This window comes from Tupaia chinensis, unplaced genomic scaffold, assembly GCF_000334495.1.
Source record: "Tupaia chinensis unplaced genomic scaffold, TupChi_1.0 Scaffold000023_1, whole genome shotgun sequence".
NCBI classification, from domain to species: Eukaryota; Metazoa; Chordata; class Mammalia; order Scandentia; family Tupaiidae; genus Tupaia; species Tupaia belangeri.
The window spans coordinates 1511256-1534999 of NW_006159453.1; the positions used below are offsets into that span (position 1 = coordinate 1511256).

The 23744-nt window shown below is 39.6% G+C and overlaps 1 protein-coding gene across 1 annotated transcript in view; it reads left to right on the forward strand.

The window, feature by feature from the left end:
* Positions 1–6: 6 nt before the first annotated feature.
* The window catches only part of GLMN (glomulin, FKBP associated protein), a gene marked incomplete at its 3' end in the record, with an annotated part of 29292 nt that continues 5554 nt past the window's right edge, over positions 7–23744 (forward strand). The window contains 8 exon segments of the mRNA XM_027770468.1: positions 7–20; positions 1114–1180; positions 1632–1757; positions 8126–8245; positions 10370–10478; positions 11823–12069; positions 14839–14941; positions 22324–22511. Of these exon segments, the coding sequence (XP_027626269.1) occupies positions 1142–1180; positions 1632–1757; positions 8126–8245; positions 10370–10478; positions 11823–12069; positions 14839–14941; positions 22324–22511 (932 nt within the window).

Genomic DNA, 23744 nt, shown 5'->3' on the forward strand with positions numbered 1-23744 from the left:
AGAGCGACGAGATCTGGTCGGTAAGTGGACGCGCCAGGAGGTGTAGGGCAGCAGGTGCTCCCTGTTGGCGGTGAGCTTCTGAGAAGATTCGGCACGGTGGTCTGATCAGGCCCCGCGAAGTTGTGGGACCCGAATGCCTAGGCAAGTAGGAATTAGGAGAAATGGCTTCCTCTGGATGCCGCCCGCACGCGCGCTGGGGTGTTACCCTTGGAGCGTCCTGCGTTGAAGACCCGGCTGTCCCCGGGTTTGGGGCCGAGCCTTCCTCTCCGCGAGGTACCGTGGTCTGCGGTCGCGCAACGGTGTTCTGAGGGCCGCCGATTGCCTTGTCTCCGTGTTGTGATTTCACCGTCTGGATTACTTTGGAAACTACTACTCCTAGAGGGAATTAGGGTGGAGGGCGCCTGACTTCACCTACTGGGTGATTTAGTTGTGTTGCACCCCATTTTTTGTTAAATAGGACATTAACACTTTTTTTTTAAATCCTCAAATGATTAGAATTTGGATTTCAGGCCCACCTTTTTGGAAATTTTCTCATAAAAGGAATTTTTTGCCTTTTTAAATCCTGTTAGCACGTAATTTGCTTGGCCTTTTGGAAATACTCTGGAGGTTTCTTTTTTTATTATTATTATTTTTTTGGAGAGGTTTTTGCTATAGGGTGCGTGCGCTCGCCAGACAGAGACAGAGAGACAGAAAGTGAGAAATCACCCCCCAGAGAGGATGAACACACCAAGATCCCTTCTCCTCCGTACTCCTCTCGGGATCTTGGGCATGCATGCACACGCATCCGGCGTGAGTTTTAAGCCACCGAGTCTGGGACACAAACCGGGGTCGACTACGTGGTAGTCCAGCAACATAGCCATTGTGCTAACTGCTGGTCCCTGGAGGTTTCTTTTTTAAAGATCTCTTTCACAACTATGCTCAGAAAACTTAAAAGATGCAATAGGAATAGATACAAAAGGGGCTTTTAAAACTATCTTAAGCTAACATACTAAGGTTTGGTATATTTCGCTTTACATTTTCTTGTTTACTAATAATTCATCAGAATGAAACACTTATGAAAACTTAATGTGATATCACAAATAGTTAACTGTTCTTTTTGTTGATACATTTCAGCATTGAAACTGAGGGGAAAAAACTAGGAATGGCTGTGGAGGAACTTCAATCCATAATAAAGAGATGTGTAAGTAAATATTTTTTCTGTTTGTAAAATTAAACACCTTTTAAAATATGGGAAAGGTGCAGATTAACTACATTTGTGATCACTTCTATTGTTTACCATCTTTAATCCCTGCTTTTTTTGACCTTGAAATAGCATAAAGGCAGGAAGGCAGGTGGGATTATTTCTCAGGTAGATTATTTCTTCAGGTGACACATTTGTCTAATAACCTTTTTAATTTAGATACTGATCCTTTTAAGAGACCTGTTTGGTACAGTGGATTATAGGATCATTGATTATTTATTAAGGTAATCCTAATTTTCATACATGTATTTATGTGCAAATTATCTAAAATTTAAATTGCCTAAAATTTTCTTTTTTCAGAGAGAAAATAAATTGAGAAGTTTTTGTTTTGAATTTGTATTTGTGTATGATTTTAGTTATTGTTTGTGGGTTTTTTTCTTTTTTTTGCCAGCAAATCCTAGAAGAGCAAGATTTTAAAGAGGAAGACTTTGGCCTATTTCAAGTAGCAGGCCAAAGATGCATAGAAGAAGGACATGTAGACCAGCTGTTAGAAGTTATTCAAAATGAAAATAATAAGGTAAATAGAACCTTCATGTTTACATTTCAGTCCTTATTTGGTAAGAAAATCACATTATGCCATCATTTATTCATCAAACATTAAGCATCAACTTAAATTTCCATAGTAGGAAATTGTAGAAAGTCAAAAACGGAATTTGGAAAATTCATATACTTTAAGTCTGGTGGAAGAAATAAATAAATACATTCATATACTATAGCCTGGTGGAAGAAATAAATTTATGTACTATAGTCTGGTAGAAGAAATAAATATTTAAACAACTAGTAAACAATGAGGAGTGAGAATAAATGGAATAAGTGCTATCATTACAGTAAATAAAAGGCTTTAGAAGGACTTGGATTACTTCTTATTTAGAGGATCAAAAAGTGGCATTTGAATCATTAATTTACATTGAGAGATACAGGCAGGCTAGATATTCATTTTTGGCAATAAACCCATTCTTTTCCTTCAGCCAGATTTGTATGCATAACCGATTGTTTTTTTTTAAAGAATTATTTATTTGAGACCAGCAGTTAGCATAATGGCTATGTTGCTGGACTCCCATGTAGTCAACTGTGGTTCAAGTCCTGGACCCGGAGGCTTAAACTCACACCGCCGGGCACGTGTGCTTGCGTGCCCAAGATCCCAAGAGGAGAATGGAGGAGAAGGGATTGCAGCATGGCCACTCCCCCTGGAGGCAGATTTCTCTCTCTCTGTCTCTCTGTCTCTCTCTTTCTGGCGAGCGTATGTACCCTATAGCAAAAACCTCTCCAAAAAAGAGGAAAAAAAAAAAAGAATTATTTTTTCATGGGGCTAGCAGATGGCATAATGGTTATATTGTAGGACTTTGGCGTAGTTAACAATGGTTTGAGTCTCAGACCTACTGGCTTCAAATTCACACCAGGTGAGTTTGCGTGTGTGCCCAGAATCTCAAGAGGAGACTAAAGGAAAAGGCAATGTGACATGGCCCTCCACCTGGTGTATGATTTTTCATTTTCTGTCTTTCTGTCTCTTGGTAAGCACACATACCCTACAGCAAAATTCTCTCTTAAAAAAGAAAACAAGAATTATTTATTTTATTTCACTTATTATTAATATTTTTTAGATTGACCAAAGTGAAAAAGACAAAGAAAGCCACCAGGTTTGGGACTTGGACCAGGGTTGGACACATGGGAGTCCAGCACCTTAGCCACTATGCCACCTGCTGGCCCTACAAAACCAAATTTTAAGCAAAACAATATTTTGTGTGTATAAAATCAGAGCAAGGGGGAAGCTGGATGACCTTACTATCCAGTATCATCGTTATCCAGTAATTCAGGAAATCATTCTATACAATGGGAGAGGATCTTGTTTGTGGACCAGGAACAACTGTTTTCGAGAGATGCAGCTTTTATACACACTGTCACATTTTTGTCTTGGACTCTTCTTCCTTTTTTTTTTTTTTTTTTTAATTTGCCAGAGAGTACATGTGCTTGCTAGAGACAGAGAAAGAGAGAGGCAGGGAGGGAAAGTGAAGAAGCACTCTCCCTGAGGAACGGTCATGCCACAATCCCTTCTCAGTTTCTTTCTCCTTTGTACACACATGCACATGCACCCAGTATGTTCTCAAGCCACCAAGTACAGAAGTCAACCACACAGTTAGCCATGTGGGATTCAGCCACCTTAACCACCATGCCACAGGCTGGCCCTGGACTCCACTTCTTGAGTATAAGGAAGACCATTTTCTTTCTAAGAACAGGTTCTTTTTTCAATTATAGTGCTATTTATTTGTATAGGAATTTTCTTTGTCATGATCTAGTCATGGTGGCCTGAGTCTGTCCAAAGCACCTTGATTGGATTTGGGGACTTCCTTACACTTTTTTGTTTGTTTATTGTTTTTAGAGAGAGTTTTGCTGTAGGGTGCATGTGCTCACCAGAGAGAAACAGCATGAAATCACCCCCAAGGAGGGATGGCCACACCGCAGTCTCTTCTCCATCTTTCTCTTGGGATTTTGGGCACACACACGCCCAACATGTATGTAACTATTAAATATTAGGCAACTGAAGCATTGAGGGAGGGAAATTTTGCTTGAGTTCACAGAAAAGGGGTAGAGGAGATGAGGCCAAGGATACTATAGTGAGAAGTTTAAGGAACAGGTTGAGAGGAAGAGGCCTGCCAAGAGATGATGATCAGCACCACATCAGTGAGGCAGAGAGAGAAGGGAAGTGGAACTCAGTTGTTCAGGCATTGCATGCCAGAGTGTTTTATTTTTAGCATGCTTCTAAATAGCTAATTGGATAGACAGAAGTAAAGTGTGACTTAGTCTTAATACCTTGAGAATCACCTTTGTAATACGTGGTCTGCTAAACGAAAGGGTTCAGATATTGATAAGACAACATTTAAAGCTAACTATAATTTAATTTACTTGCCACGTGACACTGTCAAGATTAATCAGGATTTATAGCTAATTTGCTTTGTGTTATGTGTTTTTTTAAAAAGGCATATGACTAGCGATTTGTCTTAAGGCCTATAGTGTTTTTCAATCTTGACAATATTGACATTGGGTTGTTGGGAAAGTCATGATGTATTTTTTTCTATGTAAAAATGCAGCATGACTTTTCTGACAACCCAGTACTTTGGACAGGGCAATTCTTTATTGCGGGAGATTGTTCTGTTTATTGCAAGAAGTTTAGTATTATCTCTAATGTCTGCCTACTAGATACTAGTAGCATTCCACCTTACCCCCAGTAATGATAATGACAATCAAAAATTCCCCCAGACTGGGCCAGCCCATGGCCTGATAGGTAAGGGAGATGGATCCCACATGGCCAACCAGATGGTTCAAGTCCTAGACCTGGTGGCTTGACACTGATCCTATGTGCATGTGTTCCCCAAATCCTGACAAGAGGGAGAAATGGAGGAGAAGGATTTGCGGTGTGACTGTGCCCCACTGGAGGATGCTTGCTCCCTCTCTTTTCTCTCTGTCCCTCTCTGACTAGTGCAGAGACAATTTTTAAAAAGTAATGTTGGGACATATATTTAGTAATTTGGAAAAACAGTAACTTTATAACAAATTCCTGGATAGTAAAATGTTAAGTGTTAAAAGATAAACCACCAAAAAAATAGAATAAAAAGGAATATCAAATCTTTAGAAAGGAGAATAACTTGTTACATTTCAAAGTAATAGATGGACTGGCTCTGTGGGTTGGTTTTAAGGCAGCCAGATCCCCCATGGTTGACACTATTCAAGTCCCAAACCCAGGGACTTGAGAAACATGCTGGGCACATGTGTGTGTGTGCATAAAATCCCAGAAGGAGGGAGAGATGGAGAAGGCATTGTGGTGTAACCATTCCCCATGGGGGCATGCTTTCTCCTCTCCATCTCTGTCTTTCTCTGGTGTACATACATGTCTTCCCGGGGAAAAAAAGTAACAGACATCATTCAACCTGTATTATTGAGCACTGCTTTATAACAGTCTCAACTGTAGATGCTAGGACTAGATAAAACATTGAGTAAAAATTACTGCCCATGTGGATCTTTAATTCTAATGAATGAAAACAGATACATACATGATACATAACATGTTAGAAAGTGATAAGTACTATAAAGAAAATAGAGCATAGTAAGTGAGAGGGTGAAGTCACACAAAAATTTGAAGGAAGCAGGATATAAATTGTGAGGCTATCCAGGAGAAGAATGTCAGACACAAGAAATGGTTTGTACCAAAAGAATATTCAGAGAGACGAACTGAACTGTCTATCCCATTAAGTAAAAAAGCATGGTTGTTTTACTTTTTTTTTTTTAAGAGAAATTTTTGGTATAGAGCACATTTGCTCACTGGAGAGAGGCAGACAGAGAGTGGGAAATCACCCCCAGGAGGGATGGCCACACCTCAGTCCCTTCTCCTCGTGGGATTTGGGCATGCACGCACATGCACCTAGTGTGAATTTTAAGCATACATGCAGTGACTTGAACTGCATTAGACTGTGTGGGAGTCCAGCAACGTAACCATTATACCATCTGCTAGACTCCTGTTTTGCTAAAATCTGAGATTTTATTTTACGTCATATTCCAAACAATTATTTTTCCTCATAGGATGGACGAGAGAGAGAGTAGGAGACTGAGTTAGGTATTATTGACAAGGCGTCACTGTGCCGTGATCCTTCTGCTGTGTTTCACAGTTATAGTTCCGGTCACAGGTGTGTGTAACCATACCTGGCATGTTCACATTGACCTGGGAACTAAACCCAGGCTTCCCATGATGCTTCCAGCCTCCCAGAAGGTGGCACTACCTGCATGCCACCATGACTGGTTCCCGAACAAATTTTACTGAATGAGAAGAAAAGTGAAATTTAAAAATTAATGAATGTTTATAAATCTCTAGGGTGAGCAGTTTGTTTTAGGCCTAAAAGCAGTAGAAGAGGGACCAAAGGGAAAAAAAAATGTTATTTGGTATTATAAAATGAAGGACATTCAGGACCAGCAGATGGCGTAATAGGTATGTTGCTGGACTCCCACGTGGTCAACCGCCGTTCAGGTTCTGGACCTGTTGACTTAAAACTCACACTGGTTGTGTGTGCGTGCGTGCCCAAAATCCCAAGAAGAGAATGGAGAAGGGATTGCAGCATGGCCATACCTCCTGGGGGGGGGGTGATTTCTCACTCTCTGTCTGTCTCTCTCTGGTGAGTGCATATGCCCTATAGCAAAAATCTCTTAAAAAAAAAAGACATTAAAAACAAAACCAGTAATTGTCACAAATACACCTAAGTTAATGTTAACAGAAATGGAATGCATACAAATTGACAAACATGACATGTTTAGTTGATCAGTGAGCAACAATGTGAACAGACAGTATTTCTTCTTTTGTGAACTGCCTGTTCACATACCCTGACGTATTGATAGTTTGACATGTTTAGTCTCATACCTTTGTACATCCCTATTTCAGAGCCTTGAATATATTTTCTGCCTATCTATAGCTAACAAATGTCTCTGTTTCTTTTTTTTTTTTTTTCATTTATATATAAAAAATTTTTTTTTTTTTTTTTTTTTTTTTTTTTGGGGGGGGTGGGGAGAGGCTTTTGCTGTAGGGTGTGTGCGCTCGCCAGAAAGACAAAGAGAGACAGAGAGACAGAAAGGAAGAAATCACCCCCAGGGGGATGCCACGCCGCAATCCCTTCTCCTTCATTCTCCTCTCGGAATCTTGGGCAGGTACGCACACGCGCCCGGCGTGAGTTTAAGCCACCGGGTCCAGGACTCAAACTGCGGTTGACTACATGGGAGTTCAGCGACATAGCCATTATGATAACTGCTGGTCCCATGTCTCTATTTCTTCAACAACCTTTAGGTTAGCCATTATATCTTCTGGGGAGCCTCTCCTGTTTTCTCCAGATGGAGACGACGTTTTTTGTGTGCCTTGTACTCTGCCTTTTTTTAGGAAACTGTGGTCAGAACGAGGTGTTACCTGTGCAGTTTTCTCTTCCTGGATCTGATTTTCTAAGAATGAGTCCAGAATGTAAATGCTATAAGGATAGAGCTCTTATTTTATGTCTTCCTCACTTTATTTCTAGCTCCAAGGATCTATGGCACATGCTTGGTAAATATTGATGAGTTAAAGTACAAAGTAGGCCAGAGAAGTGGAGTATATTATGGATAATTTTGAAAAATCAGTGGCTTTGATAATGAATGTGAGTCACAAATTACAACTTTTATTTGTATAATAAGAATTCTGAAATATCTTTGAAAATAGAGGCAAATTGTTTGTAGAAGAGAAAATTAAGGAAGTTACATACCCTCCTTTTATATAAATTACAATAATTATAATATATTTAGAAATTCTCAAGGAGCAAAATTCTCTGTAGAAGTTAAGTATTTCCTCATATTAAACAAATGATCTGTTGCTGGAAATAGAGGAACCATTAACATCCTGGGAAAGACCAATTTATCTTCTCAAAAGTAAAGATCTATTTGCTTTTCCTCAGTGAAAGTATTGAAAACTATTTTAAGGAGTCAGCAGGTGGTGTAGTGGTCGGGGTGCTGGACTCACACATGGCTGGCCGCAGCCTACAACTATCATAGGTGTGTGTGCATGCATGCTCTGGATCCCAAGAGGAGAATGGAGGAGGATTGCGGCCTGGCCATCCCCCTAGAGGGTGATTTTTCACTTTCTCTCTCTTCATCTCTTTGTTTCTCCAGTGAGCACATGTGCCCTATAGCAAAAAATCTCTCCAAAAAGCAATTTTTAAAAAAAATGTTGATACCTGTTAGCAGCCAATGCTGGTGGAATGTTACGGACATCATTTGCTTCATCTTTTCTATTTACAAGAGAATTCTAAGCTCATCCAACTTAGGAAAGCACACTAAGAGACTTATATCGATGGCAGTGTTTTAGTCTGAAAAATATCTCTGCAGGTCATCATTGAGAGTATGGGCTGGAATCTTGTTGGTCCTGTTGTTCGATACCTTTTACAGAATGATAAAGAAGATGATAAACGGAAAGATTATTTGCTGATGCTTGATTTTTTGGTAAAGGTAAGTTAACAAGACCAGGATCTCTTTGATGTAACACACAGTTTTATTTTACAATTCCCTTTGATATTCAGTGCTTATTGTTTGATGAGAAAACTTTTAATTCATGGGACCAGCAGATGACATAATGGTTACATTGCTGGACTCCCATGTAGTTGATCGTAGTTTGAGTATCTGACTGGGCAGCTTAAAACACATTGGGCACGTGTGTGTGCATGCCCAAAATCCCGAGAGAATAGAGGAGAAGGGACTGCAGCGTGGCCTTGCCCCATGGGGGGTGATTTCTTGCTTTCTGTCTCTGTGTCTCTCTCTGTCTCTCTGGTGAGTGCACATACCCTATATAGCAAAATTTCTCTGTAAAAAAAAAAAAAGAAAGAAAACTTTTAATCCGTTAAAATACATGCAGAAGGTAACTTTGCAGAAAAGGGCCAATCGGTTGACTGAATGGCCAACTCATTTCAGCATTTCCAAAATTTTCTGGATAAAGGAATTATTTAATCTTAATCAGATCTACTGATTAAGAATTGCCAGGAAGTAACCTGGGAAGCTGTATTTTAACAAGTAGACTTATCGTACAGATATGGAATTCAAGGTTTAGAGTAGTAGTTCCAAATGACACGGATCTATCTTGTGACAACAGTGGAACTAGAATGAAACCTCAGTGCTCTTCTCTTTGTGGTGTGTTCCCTAAAAGAATATGAAAAACCAATAATATAAGTGGTCACAGTGGGAATAGGAGTAGGGAGTAGAACACAGGTCAGTTTTAACTAACATCCTTAGTAACAGACCCTTGGTGAAAGGTAAGCAGAGGGAAGCGGATACATGGGCTCCTCTACGGTAGCATGAGTTGGGACATCTCTGCTGTGTGAAGGACTAAGGCTGCACCGGAGGCCTGAGTCTATGGTTCTAGCTGACTGGAAATCTGGGGCAGGAGGATTGTGACATAGTAAGACCCTGCCAGAAATACCTACCTTTTTCCTCTCCCTGTGTGTTTGCACACTGTCATTAATGAAAGTCAAAATGTGAGGCCTAACAAAGATAAATTCTGAGAAAAAAGACATTATAAGAAACCATTTGGAGATTGGTGCAGTGCAGCTGTACACAAATATATACTTAGAAAGAGAGAACACCATTGATTTATGAGTTATTGAAAATGTGGGCTTCTTTTTTAAGGAATTATTTAACTTTATTTATTTACTTATTTTAATTTGACTAGAGAGGGACAGAGAGAGAGACAGAGATAAGTGAGAAAGCAAGCTGCTAGGTCCAGGACTTGAAATGCAGTGCGCCACGTGGGAGTCCACCACCCTAACCACCATGCCACCTGTCGACTCCTTTTTCTTTTTTTTATTTTAGATTTTGCCAGAGGGTGCATGTGTTTGCCAGAGAGAGACAGACAGGAGAGAAAGTGAGAAAACACCTCCCATGGGGGATGGTCACTCTGCAGTCACTTCTCTATTCCTCCCTCCTTTCAGGATTTTGGGTACATGTTTGTACTAATTTGCCCAGTATGTTTTTCAAGCCACCAGGTCCAGGGCTCAAACCACATAGTAGAATCTAGCCACCTTAACCTTCACTCCACCTGCTGGTCCATCACAGATTCTATGTTTGTTGGTAGATATAGATTTACACACATACACACACACACACACACACACACACACACACACACACATATATAAACTTATTTGTGTGTGAATGTGTGTGTAGAGGGGGCATTGTGTTTTGTTGTTGTTTGTTTTTCCAGACAAGGTCTCACAGTGTTGCAGTCCTCTTGCCTCAGGCTCCTGAGTGGCTGTAACTACAGTTGTGCACTGCCAAGCTTGGTTTCTTTAGGGTGGGCCAGGAATCATTCTTGGATGTCTCTTATGACCTCATCTTGCTGTGCAGTAGCATCCAGCATGCCCTTCTGCAGCTGGTCAATACTTCATTTTTTTTCTTTTTAATTGTATGAGACATTGCATTGTTAAGCAAAGAGAATTATATTTTCTCAATATATGCTATCTTAAAAATAGTGATTGTGACTATAAATACAGCTTGTATTAAGTAGGTTCAACTGTGAATATTTTATAGTTATGTTTAAATACAACTTGTATTAAACAGGTTCAATTGTGAATATTTTTATAGTTATGTAAACCAAAGGAATTATTGTTGGGTTTGCTTGAACTGATTGAAGAGCCTTCTGGAAAACAGATATCCCAGGTTATACTTCTTCTACTTCAGCCATTACAAACAGGTAATGAACATTTCTATATCAAAGTATTTCTTGTTTTATATGTAAGTACCTTGATGTTAACCTCAAATGTCAGCACTACAGTAATGTAAAGTTTGTGATTGAATATTCTGTAGCAATTAATGTTACTAGTGCCAGTTTGAATCCTGCTACTCATAGAAAGATGACAATACCTGGCATAGTTTGGGTACTCAGTAAATATTTTGTGAATGTCTTACTATTTTTCCTACTTTTTTTTTTTTTTGAGCTTTATAGTAACCTATAGTTTTTTTAACTAGCCTTATTATCATATCTAGCATTCTTCCGCTAAACACAGATAAAAGATTACCTAAAAGATTACCTCTACTGTGTCTCAGGTACTCAGCCTGATAGCTGTGTGATAATTCTGTATCTTGGTTAAGAGTATCAGACAGAGCTGGGCGACCCGTGGTGTGGCGGTTAAGGTGTCTGGATCCCACATAGCTGACTGCACAGTCAAGTCCCAGACCTGGTGTCTTGAAAAACATTCTGGGCACATGTACTTGTGTGTGTGTGTGTGCCCAAAATCCCTAAGGGAGGGAAAAATGGAGGAGAAGGGATTGTGGTATAACCATTCCACATGGAGTATACTTTCTCATTTCCCTCTCTATGTATCTTTCCAGTGAGTGTGCACACCTTCTGACAAAATTAGAAAATATATATATCAGGCAGGATATTGCTCGGCCTCTGCATTGAGAGGTTGGGTTGGGAATAGTAAAGATACTGTGGAGGAATGAAGCTGGGAGGTATAGAATGGTAAGACTCCATGGCTGAGCACAGTAGCAGTAAGTGATAGGTCTTAGTAACTAAGGCAGATGGTATTTATCCATGGAAAGAGGCTCTTTCTCATTTTAGGAAATACATATATCTCAGAGATTGGATAGAGGCCTCCAGAATTAGAAATTAAATATGAATGCCCCCCAATCTCATACCACTTTCAAATACTAAAAAATCTTCTAGGAAAAAATTGAATAATACCTCCCATTTGTACAGTACTTTATAGTTTACATGATACTCTCATATTTCATATTTATAATAATCAAATAATATGGGAAGAATGTGTTTTTGTCCTACATATATAATCGGTTATGAACATGCCTACACAAGATTTCCTGGTATCTATGATAAGATAGCATGCTTATAAATGCATTGCTATTTAGTATACCACTAAGAAGGAATAAACACTGCCAATTAAGCTATGATATATCATTCTGATTTCAGAGTAGTTAAAATGGGGATAGTGGGTATTTTGTAATTATGTATTAGCTGTCTCATTACTTTGCATACTTGATGAGGTTTTTTCAAGTAACAACTTGGTCTCTGTTTTAGTGATTCAGAAACTTCCTAACAACAAGGCATATTCAGTTGGGTTAGCACTGTCTACCCTTTGGAGTCAGCTATCTCTACTTCCTGTTCCATACTCAAAGGAGCAGATACAAACAGATGATTATGGCCTTTGTCAGTGTTGCAAAGCCTTAATAGAATTTACTCAACCATTTGTGGAAGAAGTCATTGATGACAAAGAAAAGTCACTAAAAAAAGACAATGAAAAGTTAAAGGATGAATTACTAAAATTGTAAGTATCTATTTAAGAATACCCCATGATGGCTTAAATAATTAATAATTAAGTTATTTTACATTTATTTGTATTATTTTCCATGTTAGAAATCTAGTTCAGATTTCAGCTCTTAGAAAATTATGGCTTTGGGGGCAGGCAGGTGGCGTAGTGGTTAAGGGCATTGAACTCCCACATGGCCAACCGTGGTTCGAGTCCCAGATTTGGCGGGTTGCTTTCTCTCACTTTCCCTGTCTTTCTCTCTCTCACTCTGTTCCTCTCTGGTCAAATTTATGGTGAGTAAAGTTAAGTAAAATAATTAAATAAAAAAGAAGACTATGGGTTCAGCTGATACAGCATTGTCATTTAATGAGACATTGATATTTTTAAAAACTATAAAACCAAAATCTATCTATTTAAGTTATTTTATACTTTTCTGTATACTCCCCTTACTCACCATAGTAAATGAATAATGAAAATGGGGGAAGTAGATAGATGTACGTCCAGGGATCTGAGCTCTCTCTGAGGAGAAATTGTGTTTTTATTCTCCCATTGAAAGCAACAGTAGAACCATCCGACAGTTCAGAATCCAGCTGGACCACAAAAACAGTAGCAGAACAGCATCCACCCAATTCCATTCACTCCAGATGCATGATAGACTAGACATGCTTCATTCAATATGACTGTCAAGCACTTGACATTATGGCTAGTCCAAATTAAGATGTGTTCTAAGTATAAAATAACTAGATTTGAAAGGTCTTTTTTTTTTAAGGTAAATTACCTCACTTTTTATACTTTTTAACATGTTGAAATAATTTCAGATATATTGGATTAAGACAGTTATTTTTTTTAGTTGACAGATAAAATTATATGTATTTACATATATAACACAATGTTTTTTTTTAATTTTTAATTTTTAATTTTTTAAAAGAATTAGTTAACTTTATTTTTATTTGACCAGAGAAGGACAGAGTAAGAAAGAGAGAGTGAGAAAGCAAGCCACCAGGTCCAAGACTTGAACTGTGGTTGGCCATGTGGGAGTCTAGCACCCTTAACCGCCATGCCACCTGCCAGCCCCCAATTTTTTATTTTAAATTTATGTATTTTACATTCATTCACTGTATTTCATTGCAGCATACAAAATGAGTTTTCCCATACAGAATACACTATATATTGGCTCAAAGATATTACCATACATGTTATCTTCTACAAATAATTTTCCATTTCTTGTTTCTTATATATTTTACTTCTTTCTTTTTTCCCCTTCGATTCCCTCCCACTCACCCTCTGCCATTTCCCACCCTCCTCCCACACTTTCTCTGGTATCCACAGTTGGGATTAAGGTAATTATTAAGGTCCAAACAGGTGGCATGGTGGTTAAAGCAGTTGGATCCCATGTGGCTGACTGTGTAGTTCAAGTCACAGTAGTTTGAAAAACACACAGGACACATGTGCATATTGCCCAAAATCCCGAAAGGAAAATGGAGGAGAAGGGATTGCAGCATGGCCACCACCCTGGGGGGTACTTTCTCACTCCCCGCCCCCCCCCCCGCCGTCCCTGGCAATCACACATACCCTATAGCGAAACTAAAAGGAAAAGAAAAAAAGATAATTATTAAAATTAATTTCTCTCATTTCTTACTACTATTTTCATTTAACTACTAAAAGACCTTAATATATGTGGCTTACATTATATTTGTTAGTGCTGAACTAGATTATTGAATTACATGAACCAATTATTATTTATTTTATTTGAGGCTAAAGCCATGTTAGGGAATTTACTTATTTTTTTTTTTAAGTTTCTTGCTATAGGGCATGTGTGCTCACCAGAGAGAGAGAGAAAGTGAGAAGTCATTTCCCAGGGTGGATGGCCACACCACAATCCCCTCTCTTCCATTTCTCTTGGGATTTTAGGCACACGTGAACACACATCTGGCATGTTTTCAAGATGCCGGGTTTGGGACTCAAACCATGCAGTCAGCCCTGTGGGATTCGGCATCATAACCACCCTGCCACCTGCTAACCCCTATTTTGTTTATTAAACCATTTATAACATCAATTATTTCATGAGAGATTTTAAAGAAATAGGAAAGAGGTTTAATCACAGATTAAAATTTGGTTTTCCACATAAAACTTTATGAAAAGATTAACTACATTGTTCTAGTTTTTCTTAATTAATGAAAACTACATCAAGGACCATCAGTTGTCCTCAGACAGACATTTAGAATTCAGTGGAAAAGTCCAGAACTGAAGCATATCTCACTCACCACAGGGAGCTTGGCAAAATGTTTTCACGTTCTCCCCTTAGTAAGAAGGATATTACATTATCAGTTAAATTATTGGTGCTTGTCTTCATTCACTTGTACTGCTATAACAGTACCTTAGACTGGCTAATTTTTAACTGAATTACAAAATGGCACACAGTTCTAGAGGTTGGGTAGTCCAAGATCAAGGCATTAGCATTCCGTGAAGGCCTTCTTGCTGTGTCATCAGATGGTAGAAGATGAAAGGGCAAAGAGTCGAAAGGGAGCCAAACTTGCCCTTGAGTAATGGCCTTGATCCCACCAATCAGGGTGTAGCCCTCACGTCCACATCACCTCTCAAGTGTCTCACCTCTTAATGCTGTTCCAATAGCAGTTGAATTTCAACATGATTTTTGGAGGGGATAAACATTTAAACCATGGCAGTGCTTATGTTATCTTTCATGTACAATTAACTTAGATATGAAGTACCAGGCCTTTCACACTTGGGAAGTTTTGATTTCATAGTTACCTATTTTTTATACCTTAGTTGTTTGAAAAGCTTGAAATGCCCTTTGCTGACAGCACAATTTCTTGAACAGTCTGAAGAAGCTGGAAATGATCCTTTAAGGTGTTTTGCATCTGAAATAATAGTAAGTATAGCTAATCTAATCTTTCTAAAATCTGTTACATGACCAAAATTTTCTTTAAAACAATAACAAAAAAAATTTGCCAAAGGTTGTACATGCTCACCAGAGAGAGAGAGTGAATTAAAGGAGTGCAAGTGCACACTCATGCACCCCCAGGTGGGGATAATCACACCACAGTCCTCCTCCACCTCTTCCTCCTTTGGAGATTTTGGGCACACACACACACACACACACACATGTACCTGGAGTGTTTTTCAAGCTACTAGATTTAGGACTCAAACTGTGCAGTCAGCCATGTGAGATCCAGCCACGTTAACCACCACACCACCAGCTGGCCCTAATTTAAAATGTTATCCTGCTGTATTCTCATATACTGCACATGGGCACATGAGTTGATATATTTATCAGTAAAGCAATATGGATATTTTTGTGGCACACAGATAAGCAAAAAGGTGGAAAATGAAATAGCAAAAATTTCATTACCCAAAGGAAAATACTGGTTTTTTTTTTTTTTTTTTTTTTGGGGGTTTTTGGTGGTGGGGAGGGGTATAAGGCTTTGTAGTTTGCAAAATGCCTTCCGCGTTTATGAGTTCATTTATGAATGATTGTTCCCTCTAATGCTTGGGGTAGGCCAGGATGGTTTTGCTCTCTGGCTTTCAGGGATTTTCTTCTAAAGAGAAGGTGGTGAGGGGTTAATTCCAACATGATTGTGGCCGGCTATGTGGGAGTTCAGCAACATAGCCATTACGCTAACCGCTGGTCCCAGAAAATATTGTTAACACCTTTCAGACTTCTTTCTGTTTATATATTCGTAAATAAGAAAATATAGGTGCTGGCCTGTAGCACAGTAGTTAAGCACTAAGCATTGAGAGCCAGATCCCATACGGCCAAGTGCAGTTTGAATCCTGGCCCTGGCAGTGTTGAAAGACACACTGGGCATATGTGCATGAATGCCCAGAATCCTGATGGGATGGAGAAATGTAGTAAATGGATTGTGCCATGACCATACCCCACTGATACATGCTTTCTATCTCTCTCTCTGATGTGCACTTCAACCCTCTGGCAATTAAAAAAAGAAAATACATACATACATGTAGTTAAATTTTTCAAAGATACTCTTTTTTTGTTTTTTAAGAGATATTTGTTATATGCACATGTGCTTGTTGGAGAGATAGACAGAAAATGAAAAATCACCACTGAGGGAGGATGGTCACGTCACAATCCCTTTTCCCCCATTCTTAGAAATTTGGGCATGCACCCACATGCACCCAGAATGAGTTTTAAGCTGCCAGGCCCAGGACTCTAACTGTGGTCAACTATGTGGGAGTCTAGCAATGTAACCACTACACCATCTTTATAATATACTTTTTTCTCTTAATATTATATCATGATGAATATTTTTCCATTGGCTTAATAGTCTTCCATGTTATGGACTTAGCACAATGTTTTTAACCTGTTCCATACAGTTCAATTTTTTTTTTTAATTACTAGAGGGTGCACGAGCCCACCAAAGAGGGAGAGAAGGACGAAGTATCCCTTCCAAATCTGGTGTTATCATGCTATAGTCCCTTGTCCATTTCTCTATTCTGTCTGGTTTGGTCACACATGTACACATGCCTGGTATGTTTTTCAGGGTGCTGGGACTGGGACTTGAACTGTTTATTGGCTGTATGGGATCCAGGTCCCTTAACCACTAGGCTTCAGGGCCAGCTCACATTTTTTATTACTATAATACCACTTTTTTTTTTTTTAAGTTTAAGAGGTATTTTTTCCAAGTTTTTTTCCTTTATTCTTGATAGAGCATGCACATGAGAGAAAAGCACCCTACACAGAGTCTGTTCCTGCCTCAGTCCTCTTCCTGTAGTCCTCTAGCCCATCAGATCTTAGGCACTCTTACACACGAGTGCCCTGTGTGTTTCAGGCTGACCAGGCCTTGGATTTAAACCATGATCACCATCTGGGATCCAGCTCATTACCACTATACCATCGAGCTAGGCCTCTTAACTTTTTTTTCAAGGTCTGTGATAGTATATTATTATTTTTTTAAGAGATTTTTGTTATAGTGCACATGTACTCACTGGAGAGACAGAGAGAGACAGAAAACGAGAAATAGCCCCCTGAGGGGATGGCCACGCTGCAGTTCCTTCTCCTCCATTCTCCTCGGGATTTTAGGCACGCACGCATGTGCACCCGGCATGAGTTTTAAGCCACCGGGTCTGGGACTCAAACCACAGTCAACCACTTGGGAGTCTAGGAACTTAACCATTACACCATCTGCTAGTCCCTTGTGATAAGTATCTTTATAACTAAATCTTTGCATACAACTTTACTATTATTCTTTTTAATTCTTAGAAGTGACATTTCGGTCTTGGAAACATCATAGTAGGTAAATTGTCAAAACTCAGTCATTAATTGGATTTAAAATAGTAAAAGGTATCATGGCTAAGGGCTTTTTTTTAATGGGGAGGGTAACTGGGTGCGTGAAGGCAGCAATAACTGAGAGAATACAGAATAAGGAGCAGAGGGTTGTATGCTTTAAGCAATGTAGTACAAAATTTTAAAACAGAAAACTAGAACAATATAATACAATCTCATGTATTTGTCACCCAATTTCAATAGCTTGGTATATTGCCCATCTGTTTCATCTTTTCTCCCACTTTTCTTGCTATAGTACAATATCTAAGTCCCAGGCATATTTCACCCATAAATCTTTATGCTTCTCTAATGATACAGGCTTTTTTAAAAAACATAAGTACTATGCCATTATGACACCTACCAAGATTAACAATAATTTCTTAATAAATATCTAATAGCCACAGGCAGTTTTTAAAAGAAAAACTATTGAATAAGAGTGAGATTTCTTTTCTTTAATTATTTATTTTATTTATTCATTCATTTATTTTAATTTGACAAGCGAGAGAGGGGAAGTGAGGAAGCAAGCCACCAGGTCCAGGACTTGAACCATGGTTGGCCATGTGGGAATGTCTAGTGCCCCAATCACCATGCCTCCTGCTGGTCCCAAGAGTTAGTGAGATTTCTAAAGAAATAGATGGGTATAAGAGAATACAGTTCAGGCTAGAAAGTATCAGTAAGATGAGCTCACCAGGACCAGCAGATGGCATGATGGTTATGTCGCTAGACTAACATGATTGATCGCGGTTCAAGTCCTGGACCTGGTGACTTAAAATTCATGCCAGACGCATGTGCGTGCATGCCCAAAGTCCCAAGAGGAGAATGGAGGAGAAGGGATTGAGTGGTCAAACTCCCCAGGGGTTGATTACTCACTGTCTCTTTCTCTCTTTCTCACACGTGCAAAAATCTCTCTCTCTAAAAAAGAAAATAAAAGATGAACTCAGCAAAGAGACCAAGTAAGAAGATTAAGAAAGGTGGTAGATGTACCCTAGAAACTAGGGTAATGTAGTTTCAGAAAGAAAGAAGTGATCGGTGCTGTTAAATGCAGACAAGAAGGCCTGCAGGAAGGGGATCATGGCATGACCAGACTGTATCAAGGGTGCCTCTTTCTCCTCTCTTTTTTCATCTCCCTCATTTTCTCTCTGTCTCTCACATGTGCATGTGTACGCTCTTTCATGAATAAAGTAAATTTTAAAAAAGCATTCATTGGATGTAGGAACCAGCAGTTAGCGTAATGGCTATGTTGCTGGACTCCCACATAGTCGACTGCGGTTCGTGTCCCAGACCTGGTGGCTTAAAACTCACGCCAGGTGTGTGGGTGTGCGTGCTCAAGATCCCGAGAGGAGAATGGAGGAGAAGGGATTGAGGCATGACCGTCACCCCTGGGGGGTGATTTCTCGCTTTCTGTCTCTATGTCTCTCTCTGTCTGTCTGGCGAGCGCATGCGCCCTATAGCAAAAACCTCTCAAAAAAAAAAGAAAAGCATTCATTGTATGTAGTAAGTGATAGCACTGATAAATTAAGCAACAACGGTTTGTAATATTAGAAACAAAATCTGCATAGAATGAATAAAAGAATTAATGGAAAGTGAGAAAAAGATGACTGGTATAAGTTCTTCTTCAAGAGTCTGATGAGAGGGAACCAGCAGTTAGCATAATGGCTATGTCGCTGGACTCCCATGTAGTCGACCGCCGTTCGCGTCCCGGACCCAGTGGCTTAAAACTCAACACCGGGCACGTGTGTGTGCATGCCCAAGATCCCGAGAGGAGAATGGAGGAGAAGGGATTGCAGCGTGACCATCCCCCCTGGGGGGTGATTTCTTGCTTTCTGTCTCTATGTCTCTCTCTGTCTGGCGAGTGCATGCGCCCTATAGCAAAAGACCCTCTCAAAAAAAAAAAAAAAAAGGGTCTGATGAGGCAGCATTAGATTGTGTTATGGTTGCATTGCTGGACTCCCACATAGTTGACCATGGTTTGAGTCCCAGACCCAGCGGCTTAAAACTCATGCCGAGGCTGTGTGCCGAAGATCCCGAGAGGAGAATGGAGGAGAAAGGATTATGGCATGGCTGTTCCCTCTGGAGGTTGATTTCTCGTTTTCTGTCTCTCTGCCTCTCCAGCAAGTGCATGCACCCTGTAGCAAAATCTCTCTTAGAGAAAAAAGTGTGATGAATAAGCAAAGAGAAAGGCAATAACTAGAAGACATAGGTTAAGGGTAGAAAAGTAATAGGAACTTGGGGAGGCCTGAGCATGTTTATAGACCAGTGGAATCCAAACTATTAGAGGGGAAAAAAGACATGTTTATGGGGAAAATGAAATAAAGTCTAGTACTCTATAAAATATTAGAACTGAAGATAGTGTAAGGGGTACAAAGGTGACCTGTGTATCTTGAACATAAAACTTTAAGTCTACGGTCCTATCCACTCACATATGTATGCTTCTCTTCCTCTTATGACATGAGGACTCATGTGACCCAAGACAGCACCACTGTTTCCTCAGGCCTTGCTGCTGCTGACCAGTATTCCTCCAGCCCACTATGTATCTGGGCAGATAGGGTTGCCCAAACATTGTTCCTAGAGTAGTCTTCATCTGAGTAGTTGGTTTATTCTGACTTCATGATGTTTGTATGTCTCATATTGTTAGATTGCTCTCAAATATCTCTGAAGCACTTTTTGAAAAATGTAGTAAAATTTACATAATATAAATGTTAACCATTTTTTAAAAATTTTGTTTATTAGGTTGGAAAGTCATGACATATTTTTGCAGGAAAAAATGTCATGACTTTTCTGACACTCCAATATATCTTTCTTGAAAGAGACACAGACGAGCACCCCAAACAAGGTCTTTACACTGATCTTATCCCCAGTCTCAGCCAGCCCAAATCATGGGCATGTGCACATGTACCTGGTAATCTCAGGTCTTGGGACTTAAATCCAGGACCTTTCCTGCGTGGGTCCAGTTGTGTTACTGCTGCACCACTACTTGGCCTCTTAGCTTTCTTTTTTTTTTTCTTAGAGAGATTTTTGCTCTAGGACGTATGCGCTCAACGGAGAGACAGAGAGACAGAAAGTAAGAAATCACCCCCCGAGAGGGGATGGCCACACTGTAATCCCTTCTCCTCCTATCTTCTCTCAGGATCCTTGGCATGCACGCACATGTGCCCAGCATGAGTTTCAAGCTTCCAGGTCCAAGATTTGAACTATTGTCAGCCATGTGAGAGTCCAGCAATGTAACCATTACGCCATGTGCTGGGCCCCACTTAGCCATTTTTAAGCATATAGTTCAGTGGCATTTAGTACATTCACTTTGTTGCGTAGTCATCATTTCTATCTCTAGAACTTTCTCATCTTCCCACCTGAAATTTTGTACCCATTGAACACTAACTTCCCATTCTCCCTTCCTCTTATTCCCCATCAACCACCATTCTACTTTCTGTCTCTATGTTTGAAGCACTTAAACTTTTTTTTGTTAATATACATAAAATGATTTTCTTTTGCTCACTCAGAACCTTCCATCTAGCAGTCAGGTCACTTGACTTTCAATAAAACTCATTTGTATATGTGCTTTTAATTATATAAACATTGTTTATATAAAACATGATTTTGTGTTTCCTTCTATATTGGTTTTCTACTATTGTGTAACAGATTCCCACAAACTGAGCAGTTTAAAACAACACATCTTTGTTATCACACAATTTTTATGGATCAGGAATTCGGCCAGCTTACCTGAGTTCTATGCTTAGGGACTTATCAGGATTCAGGCCAGCTGTTGGATGGACATGCAGTCTTACCAGAAACTTAGTTGGGGAGAGATTTTTCCGTGTTTCCTCAAGTTGTTGACAGTTCATCTCCTTGAAGCTAGAGGACTAAGGTCTCCATTTTCTTGCTGGCTGTCAGCTAGGTACCACTTGCAACCTCTAGAGACTGCCTGTAGTCCCTTGCCACTTAGCCCTCTCCCTAGACTCTGATAATATGGCAGTTTAGTTTTTCTTTCATTTTTTTTTATAAGGTTTTGTCATAGGGCACTTGCACTTGCCAGAGAGAGGACAGAAAAAAGTAAGAAGTCAGCCCCCACAGGGAATGGCCACACCACAATCCCTTCTCCTTCATTCTCCCTTTGGGATTTTGGTTACATACATACCTACATCCAGTTCGATTTTCAAGCCACCAGGGCCAGTGCTCGAACTGTGGTCTGCCATGTGGAAGTCTGGCACCTTAACTATCATAAAGCCTGCTGGGCCCCACAGTTTAGTTCTTTAAAGCCTGCAAGGGAACATTTCTAACTCTTTCCTGGCTGTCTTTAGACAATTTCTGCCCAGCTGGCCCCATGGTCTGATAGTTAAGGAAGCCAGATCCCACATGGCTGACTGGTTTGAGTCCAGTCCTGGCAGCTTAAAAAACACACCAGGCATATTTGCCAAAAATCTCAACAGGATGGAGAAATGGAAAAGGGCATGACCATACTCCACTATGGGCTACTTTCTCCCTCTAGGTCTACCTGGCAAGTGTCTACATTTCTGGATAGAAACAAAAACAAAAACCCCTCTACTCAGTTAAATCAAGTCCTTCCAAGATAGTCTCCCTTCTGTATAACTCAAAATCAACTGATTAGAGCCTAATTACATGTGCAAAAACCCCATTGTTTTGGCAATATATTAGATTAATAATATGGGAGTGACATCTTGCCATGTTCTCTTGGTTAGAAGCAACTCTCACATGGGGCCAGCAGGTGGCATGATGGTTAAGGTGCTAGATTCCCATATGGCAGACTGCAGTTTGAATCTCAGACCCAGTGATTTGGAAATCACAACAGATAAATACGTGGATTTTTTTTTGGGGGGGGGGGCTAGGGAAGGAAGTAACTCTTATGGGTCCTAACTACACTCAAGGAGAGGAGGCTGTACAGGGTGAGGATGAGGTTAGGAGACCCCATGGAGTCTATCTGTTACAGCTTTTTTTATTTTTAATCTATTCCACAGGGTTTTTTATCAGCGATTGGGTACCCTATCCCCAAAATGATTTTTAATCATGGAAGGAAAAAGAGGATTTGGGATTACCTTGAATTTGAAGAAGAAGAAGACAAACAATTAGCAGACTCTATGGCTTCTCTGGCATATCTAGTGTTCGTACAGGGCATTAGCATGGATCAACTTCCAATGGTTTTAAGGTAAGAGTTAATGTTTGGTTTATTCATGTATTTTTTTATAGAATTATTTATTTAATTCCATTTGTCATCATTATTTTTTAATTTGACCAGAGAGAGACAGAGAGAGAAAGGGAAAGGGAGAAAGCAAGCTGCCAGATCTATTCATGTATTTTAAAAGTAACATCAAACCATCATTTATCTAATGTCCAATTTAAGTATATCAACATAATAATGTACTTTTAAAATAGAGTTAAGGGCCAGCAGGTGGTATGGTGGTTAAGGTGCTGGACTCCCACATGACCAACAGTGGTCGGAGTCTCAGATCTGGCAACTTAAAAAATCACACTGGGCGTGTGTGCATGTGTGCCCAAAATTTCAGGAGGAAAATGGAGGAGAAGGGGTTGCAGTTTAGCCATCTCCCTGGAGGTGATTTCTCATTTTCTCTCTCATAATCTCTTTTTGTCTCTTTCTGGTGAGTGCGTGGGCCCTATGGCAAAAATGTCTAAAAAAATTTTTTAATTAAAAAATCAAGTTAGAACCTAAAACATAAATTAATTACTGTACTGTTTGCCCTCCCTATCTGTGGGTTCCGTATCTTCACATTCAATAGCTTACACATACCAAAAATGTTACTTTGTTCCTGATGTGTGCTATGCATGGGTCATTGGAAAAATCATGATGTATTTTTCTGTTTTTCTATGCAAAAATGCATCTTGACTTTTCTGACGACCCAATAGTTAAGCCTGTTATGTCTGCGCTGAACATGCACAGACTTTTTTCTTGTCATAATTCCCTAAACAGAACAGTATAACAGCTATTTATATAGCATTTAATTGTATTAGGTAGAATAAGTAATCTAGCAATACAATCTGAAGTATACAGAGGATGTACATAGATTATATACAGATACTCCGCAATATTATATAAAGAACTTAAGGATCTGCAGGGTGGATGGTATGGGGTTGGTGGGTTCCAGAGCCAATCCGTTGTGGGTATCAAGGGGTGACTGTATAAACAAAAGCTATTTTTATTGGTTCTAAATGATACTGGCTATAATCTGTTAGAGCCAATATTCAAGTAATAGATCGATGTGGGTATTAAAGTAGGTGTAAGGAAGAAGTGGGGCCAAGAGTCAGAAAGTGTTAAGCTGAGTTGGTTTTGAAGCTTTGGGGGCCACCCTGGACTATAAGGGAGAGAGCCGGCTAGGAAATCTATGGGTATCATCATCTCTGAATTTTAGTGGATATTTATATT